This window comes from Rhopalosiphum padi, chromosome 4, assembly GCF_020882245.1.
Source record: "Rhopalosiphum padi isolate XX-2018 chromosome 4, ASM2088224v1, whole genome shotgun sequence".
In the NCBI taxonomy this organism is placed as follows: domain Eukaryota; kingdom Metazoa; phylum Arthropoda; class Insecta; order Hemiptera; family Aphididae; genus Rhopalosiphum; species Rhopalosiphum padi.
In genome coordinates, this window is record NC_083600.1 from 42865161 (window position 1) to 42878492 (window position 13332).

General features: G+C 24.8%; 2 protein-coding genes across 4 annotated transcripts; one reads left to right on the forward strand and one right to left on the reverse strand.

Moving 5' to 3' along the window:
* Positions 1–1959: 1959 nt before the first annotated feature.
* On the reverse strand, positions 1960–4621 carry LOC132928221 (adenosine 3'-phospho 5'-phosphosulfate transporter 2). 2 transcript variants are annotated; one of them, XM_060992747.1, is made up of 7 exons: positions 4266–4621; positions 3905–4109; positions 3725–3843; positions 2880–3142; positions 2613–2803; positions 2370–2548; positions 1960–2285 (listed from the first exon to the last, which is right to left on the reverse strand). In XM_060992747.1, exons 2-7 carry the CDS (start codon positions 4079–4081, stop codon positions 2135–2137), a joined length of 1080 nt encoding a protein of 359 aa, XP_060848730.1. In that variant the 5' UTR covers positions 4082–4109; positions 4266–4621; the 3' UTR covers positions 1960–2134. The 2 variants fall into 2 exon arrangements, with proteins under 2 accessions (XP_060848730.1, XP_060848729.1); XM_060992746.1 differs by having other exon boundaries at positions 4173–4620.
* An 8-nt stretch (positions 4622–4629) lies between these two features.
* On the forward strand, positions 4630–10915 carry LOC132928218 (THO complex subunit 1). Of its 2 annotated transcripts, none has more exons than XM_060992740.1 (14): positions 4630–4742; positions 5150–5268; positions 5334–5413; positions 5567–5868; positions 7100–7195; positions 7258–7393; positions 7638–7743; positions 7821–8041; positions 8125–8254; positions 8327–8493; positions 8556–8705; positions 8897–9047; positions 9966–10205; positions 10621–10915. In XM_060992740.1, the coding sequence occupies exons 2-14, from the start codon at positions 5236–5238 to the stop codon at positions 10777–10779; spliced, it is 1971 nt and encodes a 656-aa protein (XP_060848723.1). In that variant the 5' UTR covers positions 4630–4742; positions 5150–5235; the 3' UTR covers positions 10780–10915. The 2 variants fall into 2 exon arrangements, with proteins under 2 accessions (XP_060848723.1, XP_060848722.1); XM_060992739.1 differs by lacking the exon at positions 4630–4742 and adding an exon at positions 4865–5089.
* Positions 10916–13332: the final 2417 nt, after the last annotated feature.

A 13332-nucleotide genomic window follows, 5' to 3' on the forward strand; every position in this document is an offset into this window, starting at 1 on the left:
AGAGCCCCTACATTGACCGGCCCAGGTGGATTTCTCCGCCTTTCCGCCCTGGCCAGTCCGGTGTCTGCCCCTGCCTAGTCGCTTATTACCTAAGCAGTAAGCACTTATTTATATATAACAGCGGGTATACATTATACATGCACTTTTCTTTTCAAGTAGGTACCTAGTATAAATAGTAATTATTTTAATTTCATTTATATTTGTTTTTCAATCATGATTAGCGATTACTAGAGCTCGGATTTTAATGCATTTGTATCTTTTTTTTGGAGTCTTACGTGATGCTTTTTAAGCTACAAATGTGTTTCAAGTACCTATTCGATCATATTGTAACAATAATAATTTTTTGGAGTATTTTTTACGTTTTAAATGCATTTTTAACCTATTTCTCGTATGAAGACTAAAATAATTGATTTCATTGAAGTATAAATATAATACATAGTATAATAAATGTAAAAATGTAATTTGTCAAATTTAAGTTTTCACTCATTTCTTAAACTTACTCACCTACACAATTTTGTTCCTAAATTTTACGATTTATCTTCTATTTCATAAATACACAATTTTTGTTCTTTGAAAAAAAAATAAAGTGATTGAAGGTAAATTTATTTTTTGGAGGGAATTTTTAGGGTTTTTAGGTTATAAATGCATTTTTTGATATTTTGGGGCATTTAAATCCGAGCCCTAGTGATTTCTGATTACAGTATTTTATCTTTAGAAAGTGTCACTGATTGTCGACGTTCAGTGAATATGTGTTTCCTATTAAACCTTCTTTCATAAAAATTGAAAGCTTTGAATAACTCATAGGCGTACGCAGACTCTTAAAGTGGACATTGCCCATATTTATTATCGTCCTTAACAGTTAACCCCCTTTTCTTACATAGTTTAATATAATTTTAAGTTTATTACTATATTATTTTGAATATTTTATACTAAACAGGTACTAGTAAATTAAAATAAAGTACCTATAATTATCTAACAAGTATAATAATTATGAATTACATAGCTAGAAATAATAAATGTATTTTATGTACTTATAGAGATGAAACATTCGTCTATTACCCATATTATTGAATTCATAAATTACTGCATTTAAATCTACGTTCGATACCATTTCTTGTTTTGTGATGAATGACTCCAAACATTCATGACCCATTGTACTGAATAATTTGTTTTTTATTATGGTTAATTTTGAAAAACTGCGTTCATGTGTACAGCTAGTTACAGGTATGATTGTAAACATTTTTAAAGTTTTAAAAACACAATTATATATTGTGGAATTTCCAGTTTTTTTCAATCAATGAATCCTTTCATAAATAAATTTACTAGTAGCACCATTTAGTTGCATAACATTTTGATTATTTTTTTAAAGTTTCAGTTCAGTAAATAAATCTTCCTCTGAAACCTTGGAAAATGTTAACAACATTTTTGTAGTATTTTGAGTTATATTCATATTTAACATGCATACCATAGCAACAACCTAGGCAAATTTATCCTGCTTAAATCTTAAATTAATCATAATGAATTATTCAATTTATTTTTTAAACTCACTTTATGTGTACAAATTTTATCTAAAATTGAATGAATTTAATTATTTAGTTAGATTGAGGAGCGCCTGGGTACTCCTCTCAGCATATGACTATGTCACATATTTTTCTATGTTGTCTTACTCAATGATAAATCCTATTCCATTTCTTCGTAAAATTAATTAAAACTCAACCATTATCTGTCTAATGTGCATTGCCAATACTATCTTCTTATTCTCTTTTCAATAAACAAATCTAACACTATATTTTCTATCTTATAATATAATGGTTGGGGGACCATGTATAAAATTTACATAAGTATTGTCAATAATAAATTGATGACTAATTTTATGGGTTATCCCTAGGTTGCTTATATTAAATATATATATTAGTAACAATAGTAACTATGCATTAATAATATACAAATAGATTCATATTTGATTTATAAACAATTTTATTAAGTAGGTAATTAATAAATTATATAGATCTGATAATAAATAGAAACTTTTTTCATATTTAAAATTCAATTAGATACTTGTAAAATGAATACAATACAAAAGATTTAAACAATAATACTTGGTTATAATTTAAGTAAATTATTATCCTAGAAATCAAACTATCATTGGTGATTTTCTTCGTTTCCTTAAATTTCCAAATACTTTACTCGAATTCATAAAAATCATTTTAAAGTCAAAATGATTGGTTTTTCCCAAAACATTTAAATAAATTCCTAATACAATTAGTAATCCAGCCCAAACATATCTAAAAAAAAAAGAAAATAATGAAAATAAAGTTAATTATACAGTAAAGAGTTATTATATTATTTAAAATATGAAAAATTCTTACTGAAATGTAAATGGCTTTGAAAACAATAAAAATGATATCACTATTGTTACAGCTTTTCGACACGTAGTCACAGTTACAGCAACTAAAGCACCACAAGTTCTAATCAAAGCAAGTACAGCTTGAACTCCAAAAAATCCAGAAAGTGAAAACAAAAATATGTATATGTAAGTCACTGGATTCTACTAATAGAAAAAATGTAAAACAATAATATATATAATTTTAAATTAGTTTCTATATTTCAACCTGAATGCAGAATTCTGTCCCATCTTTTAGTTGTCCGCTTACTAACAATACAAATAACAAATATACAAATCCTACAAAGTAGGAATATAAAACAATTTCTGCATTGGATGCATTATGTTTCTTCATCATTTTTTCTTGAAAATTACCTATAAGCGCATCACAAAATAATGCAGAACTTATCAAAATTATACCTAAAATATAAGAAATATAATTTGTTAATTAAAATCTTAATATAAAATATTATTATGAAATAAGAATACAATTTACCTATAAGATTGAAATCTGGAGAAACTTTATTATCAGCTAAGGTAAATAATATTAATCCTGCACACATACATGATGCTGCTACAATATCAATAACTTTATACACTTTTTGCTGTACTAATATTCCACCAATCATGACTGGTATCAGTTTGCAACATTTAAATATAACTTGTGTAGGGTAATTCAAGTAACCAAGTGAAGCATTTGAAAACCCCATTGAACCTAATAATATCAGTCCCAATAAAAGATATAAGACTAATGGTATCCTGGAACAATCATAAAATAAAGATAATTAAACAGTTGTAATTTATTAAATCCATTTTATTATTACTAAGTACATTTTTTGTTGTTTTCTATTTTTTATTATCTCTATATTCTATATCTTAATAAATCTTATGAACGGCCTTTTTAACTCATACAGTTCATCTTGAAAAACAGAAATCACGATAAAAAAAAAAACAGTGTTCTGACTTCTGAAAACTTTATAAAATTTAAATAAATATCATAATACTACTCTTTTTGTTAGTTCATAAAATTATGATGTTTTTTAATATTACATAAATATATATATATATATATTTTAAATTATAATGTCAGCAGAGTGACAAGATAAACTGGACCAATTATTATAATGGATAATAATCAATAAATTAAAGTAATACATTTATTTTCTAACAAAAATGCAGTATGAATTTTCAAACCACAACGTTTTTCATTCAATTTTAAGAAAAATTATCCTATAAATATTAGGTTTGTGGAAAAAGTTATGTACATTTTTTATGTTTGGTTTATTACATTTTGGATTTAGATTTTGATATTTAAATTGAATACATTTTTTATCTAATTACCTTCGTTGTGTACGATTGAATTGACTTTCTATTAATCCAAATATTGAATAATTAAAAAATTGTACCAAAGTTAGGTACCATCCAAATGGCTTAAAACCTTTAATTGCAAATATTGCTTCCTAAAAAATAAAATATTTGAATAAATGGACATATTAAATAAAATTATAAAATACAATTTACTTGTAAGTATCCATAAGGTATAAAAAAAATGAACACAACTAATGAACATATTAAAAACTGCCATAGTTCAGAAAAATGACTGATATCAACCCATAGGAGTTTTCTTGATGATTCTTCCTTTTTACTAGGTAATAATTCTGTATTTCCAGAATCATTAATGTAAATTTTAGCTTCCATTCAATTACACAAAGTTGGGCTTTTATATCTGGGAAAAGAAAATTATTAGTTTTAAATCTTTTACTGTGAAAGTATAGTAACAAATAATTACTTTAATAAATAATATAAACTACAGTTGATAGATTGGCACTAGGCAGTATAATAAAAAGTACTTAATCAGACATCATATTAAATAAAAACAAACCATTTAATTTCTTGTACAAGTATTTTAAATGACATAAGTAGGTATTTACAATTATATACAAATGAAAATATGAATAAAACAATCAAAACAAATATAAGTCACAATATAATATGTATAATTTAATTAATTTATTAATAATTATTAATGAATATCTGAAATTAAATTAGTTTAAGTTAGTTAATAGTTAACTCAGTTATCTGCCATAGTGGCATAGTGCCGTCTGGGTCTGGCGAAATTCGTTTGATAAATGATATCAGAAAACAGAAATCAGAATCATTCAATCATCATTTTTTAAATTCTATATTTCAAGCACAGTTAAAAGATGTCTCTCAAGTTTCAAGCATCAAGCCGTCAATGCAACATGCCAACATCAGACATCTATTAGTGATATACAAATAAATTCTCTGATAGCAGAACTATAAATGATATTAGACCGGTGATACCACAACAACAGTGTGAACAAATTTCTCATATAAGGTAATATAATATAAAATGTGTTGTTTATATTTTAATAGTTATCGAATACTGATACTAACCGTCTGTCTGATTAGTGATTACCGAGTTTCTAATTTCAATTTTGTTTTGTGTTAATTAGTAATTACAATTATGGCTTATTAATATTGTTTAGCCATTAATACAGTATTTCTATTAATACATAGTGTTTACTAATTTACAATTTTAAAATTTGTTGTAGTAATACTTAATAGTCAGTACACTGATATTTTAATGTGAAATAATTTTTATTTAAGTTTTGTATATTAAATAATATTTTAAAGTTGAACAATAAACTATATTATTGTATAGTTTTTTAATACATTTTTATAGTAAGTTCCTAATCTTTTAGTTCCAAATAATATTCTTATTAATTATTATTTTGTGTTAAGGTGTGTATAAATTGTACCATTACCATATAAAAAATTGTATCATTATAAAACTTTTACCTAACTTGTTGGAAGCCATACAATACACTATGTCTGTTAGTAAATTTCGTGAAGAATTAAAAGTAATTATAATTTTATCTGGAACTAATTTGATGAAATACTTAATGTGGTCATTTTTATGTTTTAGAATATTCTTAAGGAACCAAATACTACAACAATTACTTCTATTAAAAAGATTGTACAAGAAAATAATTATTTCAGTCTAAGGTAAATTAATCAAAGAATATTATGCATTTATGTATAATAAATTTATTAATGATAATTAAAATCATTAACATAATATGTAAAATAATATTTTTTTCAAATGTTACTACGTACCAAAGGATTTACAACACAACAATTTTTTCATTGTTTAATTAGTGATGCAGATAGACGTTCAATTTTAGATCAAGTGTTGAGATGTTATGTTTTAGACATAGTATTATCAAAGCCATCAAATTTATATGATGTTTGTAATATGTGGACATCATTTACAATTGAACTTGTAAGGAATGAAATGTGTACTGCTATTATGCCAGTAGTTATATTGTCAGATATGTTTGACGTGACCACAATGGATGTTTGTGAAAAAATGTTTGATCATGTTGAATCTTATGTAAACGTACTTAAGGAACCCCAATTTTTTATGGCATGCAAGAACAATTTATTACGAATGTGCAATGGTAATATTTTATTTTTCTTATTTTGTTTAATATGTTATTAACAATTCAAAAGTACCTATAAAAAAAATACCTATTTTCAGTTGAAGTGAATTTATTAATTACTATTGAGGAGACAAAATTGGTTAAGTGAAAAAAACTTATTTACTATAACATAAAAATATAAATTGTACAGGAAATAGTTATGAGGAAAGGTCTAAAAAATTAAAATATTAATCAAAAAATTAGACATTCTTAAAGCATTATTGACATGTATCAATTAAATTATGATTATAATTATACAAATTAGTCTCAGATAAAATATTGACTAATAGTATAAAATAAATTAGATAAATAATCTAGTATTTAAATATTTGAATAAAGCTACATTTAATTTTTTAAATGTCTAAAGTACCAAGAAATGCTAAATATGTGATTAGTAATTACTAATATTATTCTACAGAATTTCAAATTTGTAATAGATATTTAAATATTATGTTAGACTAAAGAAAGTATCAAGTAATCATTAATTTATCTATAATATATTTAAGGTTGAATTAAGGTCTTCTTCTTTCTTTTTTCTTTGCCCTTTATAAATTTAACAACTACTGAATGTTTTCAATAAAAAAAGTTCCATCAATAGATTTTTTGAGACTTGGGAAGGGTTTATTGCTTAGTTTCTAACTTTGATTTAATTTATTGTATTGTATTTTATTTTATAATATTTAAAAGTTGATACTCGTGTAATGATTAATTACTAAAAAAATTACATAATATTATATTTGTATATATTTGTAAACCTATGTGTGTTTGGATGCAAACAAAACACTTATTTTTGGGTAATACACTGGTTTATTATTATATAGCAAGGATGGCCAACTAAAAGAGACTTGCGAGCCCAATATATTAATATTTATGGAAGAGCCGAAATGAAAAAAAAGTCATAATAATACATATATATAATTATCGTAAACACAATATTTATTTTTTTGAAAACATTTTCTATAAATTGTAATTTAATAAAATATTATACTTCTTCAAATACATAAATTCATATTAAAAAATTTTTTTTACAAAAATATTTTGTATCACAATGAGATGTAAGCTGCATGAGTCTAAAAAGTGAGTCGCAGTATGGCCACCACTGTTATATAGTATTTTATTTAAAACTGATTAGCATTAATATTTTATATCATATTTTACATTACAATGGAAAAAACAATCCGCATTTACTAATATTGCTATTTTATTTTAGATCTTTTACGACGTTTATCTAGATCACGGAATACAGTCTTTTGTGGGCGTATTTTATTATTTTTAGCCAAGTTTTTTCCTTTTTCTGAACGTTCAGGTTAAGCAATTTTTTATATTTAAACTTATTATAATAATTAATTAATTTTTATTATATTTTAGGTCTAAACATTGTAAGTGAATTTAATTTAGAGAATGTAACTGAATATCTAGATGAAAATCATTTTGATCAAACTGAAGATGTGCCAGAAGATTCAATTCCTGAAGATGAAGCTAAATCAGATATTATAATTGAAAAGTATGTATTTTAGCTGTAATCTAATTAAAATCTGTTTATGTTTGGTAATATTTAGGTATTTTATAATTATTATCTTTGAGCTAAATAAAATATTGTGGCCCATGGGTACGCCAAATGTACCTGTGGGTACAATATAGGGTGCAAATAATTGAAGTTATGTACATGTTTATATTTATAAATTCAAATCAATTTAAACCTTAGTTATTTTGTATAGTTAAATATTATGATCTTATAATTTTTACAGAGTGAATGTTGATAAAAATCTTTATTTAAAATTTTGGTCATTGCAAGATTACTTTAGGAATCCTAATCAATGTTACAAAGCTGAACATTGGAAATTGTTTATCTCTGTAAGTTACTATTTGAATAATCTATCATTCAATCAATGGTTATGTAAATATAAATAATTACATTATTTTTTATTTAGCATACAGATTTCATTTTTTCAACTTTTCAAAGTCATAAGTTGGAACATGTTAATAGAATGGATAATGAAAGCGTTGAACAAAATATGCATTACTTTCCAAAATATTTGACAAATCAAAAATTATTAGAATTGCAATTAAGTGATGTAAATTTTAGACGTTATATTCTTATACAATTCTTATTGCTTTTCCAGTATTTGGATGCTCCTGTTAAATTTAAACTGTTAGTATGAAAGTTATTATAATTTAAGTAAATATTAGTAAGAATTTTTTTTTTATAACTTACAAATTTATTTTGGATTTCAGTGATAATTTCAAGATTAAACCAGAACAACAAGAATGGATTAAAAATTCTATTACCACTATTTATGAACTAATTAATAATACACCACCTGATGGCGTCAAATTTTCTGAAGTAGTAAAAAATATATTACAGGTAAATCATTATTTTATATTTTATACTTCAACTTGCATCATCTCATAAAATATAATTGATATTTTATACTAGAGAGAAGAACAATGGAATAAATGGAAAAATGATGGTTGTCCAGAAGTAACAAAAAGATTACCTACTAGTGATCAAAGTGATATGCCCGCACCTAAACGAAGACTTCGAAGAAATTTAGGGGATGTTATTAAAAATATGACTGCTAATAACAAAGTGTTTCTTGGAGAGTAAGTCATTGTTATATATATTATTTTTTTAATTCTGTAACATAATTTTATTTAATGTTTAGTCCCGAATTAACCAAACTATGGAATTTAAAGCCTGATAATTTAGAAGCTTGTAAAGGACCTGAACGGGATTTTTTACCATCATTTGATTCATTTTTCCAGGAAGCATTTGAGCAATTGGATCCAGAATTGTGTATTGAAAATCAATACAAGTAATTTAACAATTTATTAATTATAGTGTTTTTCAATATCGTATATTTCAATATTTATATTAACTTTTATTATATTAAACATATTTTAAGTAATAATCTTTTTCTTATATTATGTTTTTATTTTGTATTAAATATAATATTATATAATTTAAAATATAATTATTATTAAATGTATTCATTTTTTACTTTAGAAAAGTAAATGATGGCAACTTTGGATGGCGTGCACTAAGACTATTAGCTCGTAAAAGTCCACATTTTTTTGCTCAGAGCAATAATCCTATTCATAAATTATCTGAATACTTAGAAAACATGATTAAAAAAACAATGAGTAAAGAAAAAATAGTAAGTATAATTTTTATTTTAGATTTATTTATGTAATATATAACTAATATTTTAATTAATAACCAGACAATAGTCTGAATAATATAATTCAGTTTGTAACCATATTATTACCTCTAATTCCTAAGCAAGCCTATTAGTTATTTCCAGCAACGCCTTCTTATCAAGTGATTCACCTTTATTTTTAAAATCTCACTTTCTGTTGTCTCAAAATAAGGTTTATCACTATTTATTTTCTATTACTGGCAATGAGCATGCTGACGCTTTTGCTAACTCTATTAACAATAACTCTCCCTTGGATCCCTCATTATATCCGTATTCGAATTTAATCCCTATACTTTTTCAATCCACCTATAAATTGAGGATGTTGGAATGGGAAAACCTTTCAGAATGCTTTGCCTATAGATATAAAATAATATCCAAAACCATCCTTACCCAGCTATGTTTTTCATACTCAATAATTATTTGTATTGTCATAGTCAAATTCTCTTGGCGACACGGTTCATAATCTAGTCTTTCCCACTCCTGAAAATTGGTACACAATAACTTCCCATACTGTACCAGTGTACCATACCTAACTGGACATACATATGACCTTCAACATCTACTGATTAGTTGTCACTCTATTTTATTAGATAGATTTTATTTAAATTATTTTTGTTAACTAAATTTTTTCTTCAATATAAATTACTTTACTGCAATTTAATATCATAAAATATACTAAGTAATTTATGCTAACAACTGCCTTGCTCGAAATTGTTCTTCATATACAATGAATTTAAATGTAATACATTTGTCATAGTGACTTACTCAATAATAAAATACACTCTGCATCTATTGTACATCAAAGTGATTACCTACTCCTACCCCTTTTTTTGAAAATAATAGTAATAATTTATATATAAACGTATAATTTTTTAGTCTGTCAACCAAGGTTCAGATAAACATGTATCACCAAATAAAGAATTTAAAAAAGAATCTGTAATTGAATCAGAAGAAGTTGATATATCTGAAGGTATTCAAGATGAGAATGAAAATGAAAATAATGTAGAAGTGGAAGACAAAAATAAGATTTCTAAACAGATTATTGATCAAGTTGCTGCTAAAATAGGAGAAAAATGGAATATACTAGCTGAAAAACTGGGATACCAACCAGATGAGGTAAAATCATGAACATGTTTAATTATATATAAAGGCTTTCTAAAATCTATTGAGACTTCGCTTATTATTTATAATTAATAATTTTGAAGTTAGAAAAAAATATACTTAGATTGAAATAATATCCATGAGTGTTGAGTCTCGGAATAGGTACTATAGTTCTTAGGTTAAGTATTCTATGTATTATAAAACTCAATACACATGTATGTATATATTTTATTATATGTATTGTTAGAAATTAAAATACTTTGTTTAAAATTAGTGTAAATCTGTGGTAATTAAATATTCTTTCTTTTGTATTTATAACTATTAGTATAATTATTTTCCCTTGCGATGAGCGTTTTGTTTAATCAAAATTAATACACTTTATTATAATCTAATACTACAATATTTTTAATAATTATTAATTTTGTTTTAGATTGAGTTTGTGAAAACGATAAAAACTACACCTTTAGATCAAGCCACATATTTACTGGAAGTGTGGGTTGAAGATGCAGAAAATCCCAAACCTGAAAATCTTATTTATATTTTAGAAGAAATTCAATTAACTGAAGCAGCAAATATCCTTAAGTCTTAACAAATAATTTAAATATTGTAATATTATGTACTAAAATTACTACATTTAATGTAATTTTATATTTAAAAGACATAAGAAACAATTAAATTATATTTATTTTTGATTTAATTAAACAAATATTTTATAATGTTTTAAATCAATATTTCATATGTATTCATGTATCAAAAATATTTTTTACAAAGTTTTAGAGATAACTAAGATATCAGATATATATATTCACATTTGCATTCAATCATTCATCATGTCATGAAATATTTTTTCTAACAATACTGATAGTAGCTTTACTGGAGGTTAGATCCCCTTAAACACACAAATAAAATTATTTAATGATAATACTAGAAAGAATATGATACTATAGACATTTTTCATATTTTAAATACAATTATTTTTAACATAAATATAATTTTAATTTTAAAAAAAGTTCAGTTTTTTTTATCCAATAATAATAGCTCTGTTATCCCTTAACTTGAATATGTCTTAATGGTTCCAGTTGCCCAGGCTTAAATATACCACTTAACATTCACTTAAGTCATTTTTATCAAATAGAATGTGAACAAAAATAATATATTTAAGAAACTTGAACATCTTTTAGATTGTTCAAATTAAATTCCTTTATTAAAATGTACTTTAAATATTATTGATAGTTGTATCAACATAATACATAATACCAACAAACAATTTAGCCCTATTTCTAAATGGTAAGTACATATTTATTCAAATATAATTGTGTTTATATCAATTAATGTAAGTCACAAAATAATGAGAAAAAAACAGGGTTGACAAACACACCTCTAAAATATATAAAATAGTTACAAATTCCGTATAAGTCATAATCGAAATTGTTTAGTCAAATCATGATATTGACATGTAGTACATTGTACAGTACCACCTATGGTCTATGAAATATAATTTGAAAAGTTTTTTTTATTTATTAAATTAATTGTTTCGACATTTTTTTGAAAATATACAATAGAAGAGAAACAGGAAAATTAAGAACAACAGAAACAACAGTTTTACAATAGAATTAATGTTATATAATTTATTTAGGTAATTATATCTCAGAGTAAGTAACTATATAATGTGGCATGTCGCATGTACCTATGTAAGTAAACGGTTACGATAATTCTCCAGAGTGTATCACGATTAAAGATATATCTTAAATCGTGGAATGTAGTGTATACACGCAGCACCTATCATGACTTAATAGTCAAACAGATATTAAAATTAGTCTTGATATTAATTTTGAATAGAATAGGTATATTCTATAACCAATGTTATTACCCTTAGTTTAAATATTTCGGGACCTAATTAATAGGGTACCTAAAATAATTTTATTTTTGGATTAAGCTGGTCTGTTATGTAATCACATTGAGTCTGAATGAGTAAATAAGGGAGGTGTGTAAGACTAATAACCACTAAGACAGCTGATAGAGAACTAGAGAGACAAATTACCACATACTACATAGAAATATGTGGAAATTATTGAAGAACTATAAATTTTAATTTTTGTCGTAACTCGTAAGCAAGGTATATAGGTATTCAGTGATCCCCTGTACATAAATATATAAGTTTTAGTGTTGGGTTAGCAGAGCTATCTAGTGTTTTATTTAAACTTTTGGTTACCCGAAATGTAAACAAAGTGGGTTACGTATCACCTAGATCCCGCGACAAGTAGATCCACATACATCAACTGGATCCCATTGGATATTTAGAACCTCAAAGACAATTTAGATTTCATAATAACTATAATCTCCCACGTCATTTAGGTACCCAAAAATCAGCGGTAATTTAAAAAACTTGTCTAAAAAAAATACTTAAATAACAATTTAAATTTTAAAAATATTATGAAATAGTATGAAGTATAAGAAGTTATATGGCGTTAGTAAAATCTCTAATTCCATTAATTATGATATTAGATTCGATGTTTTAAATAAGTAGTAACGTTTCATTATATTCTAATATACACGATATATGAATTATCGATTATGTTAATGTAGAACTTATATATAATTTTTAAAAGAACTTGCTCAAATACCTATATATTATAATAGGTAAGTACATTAAAACCTAACCATTAACCTAACAGGGTGACTATACTTATTTACAAGCATTGTATGACCACTTATTCCTTTAATGTTAAATTTATATTGGACTTATTTATAAGTTTATAATATTTCTCGTTTCTTAATATAAATAATTATTTAATTGGTATTTAATAAAAAAAAATGTATGCAAGGTAACTATAAGATAAGAATAACAGTGTTAGGTAATTTTCCACACCACCTTTATTATTAAACGACGTACAATAACATTGTCCGTATTGTTTAATAACTTTATGAGGTATTACACGAGGCGCGTTTTTTTATTGTGGTGTCCCCAGTAGGCCTAATCCACATCGTAAACGAGAACGCATCATATGCAGGTGCGTATTTAGGTAGGGGTTTTGGGTTCAGTTGTCCAGAACGGCAAAATTTTAAAGATTTAGAGGGGCGGTAAATTTTTATTTCGTACTGGCGCAGTGACGTCAATCATTAATAATTTTCACAACACATG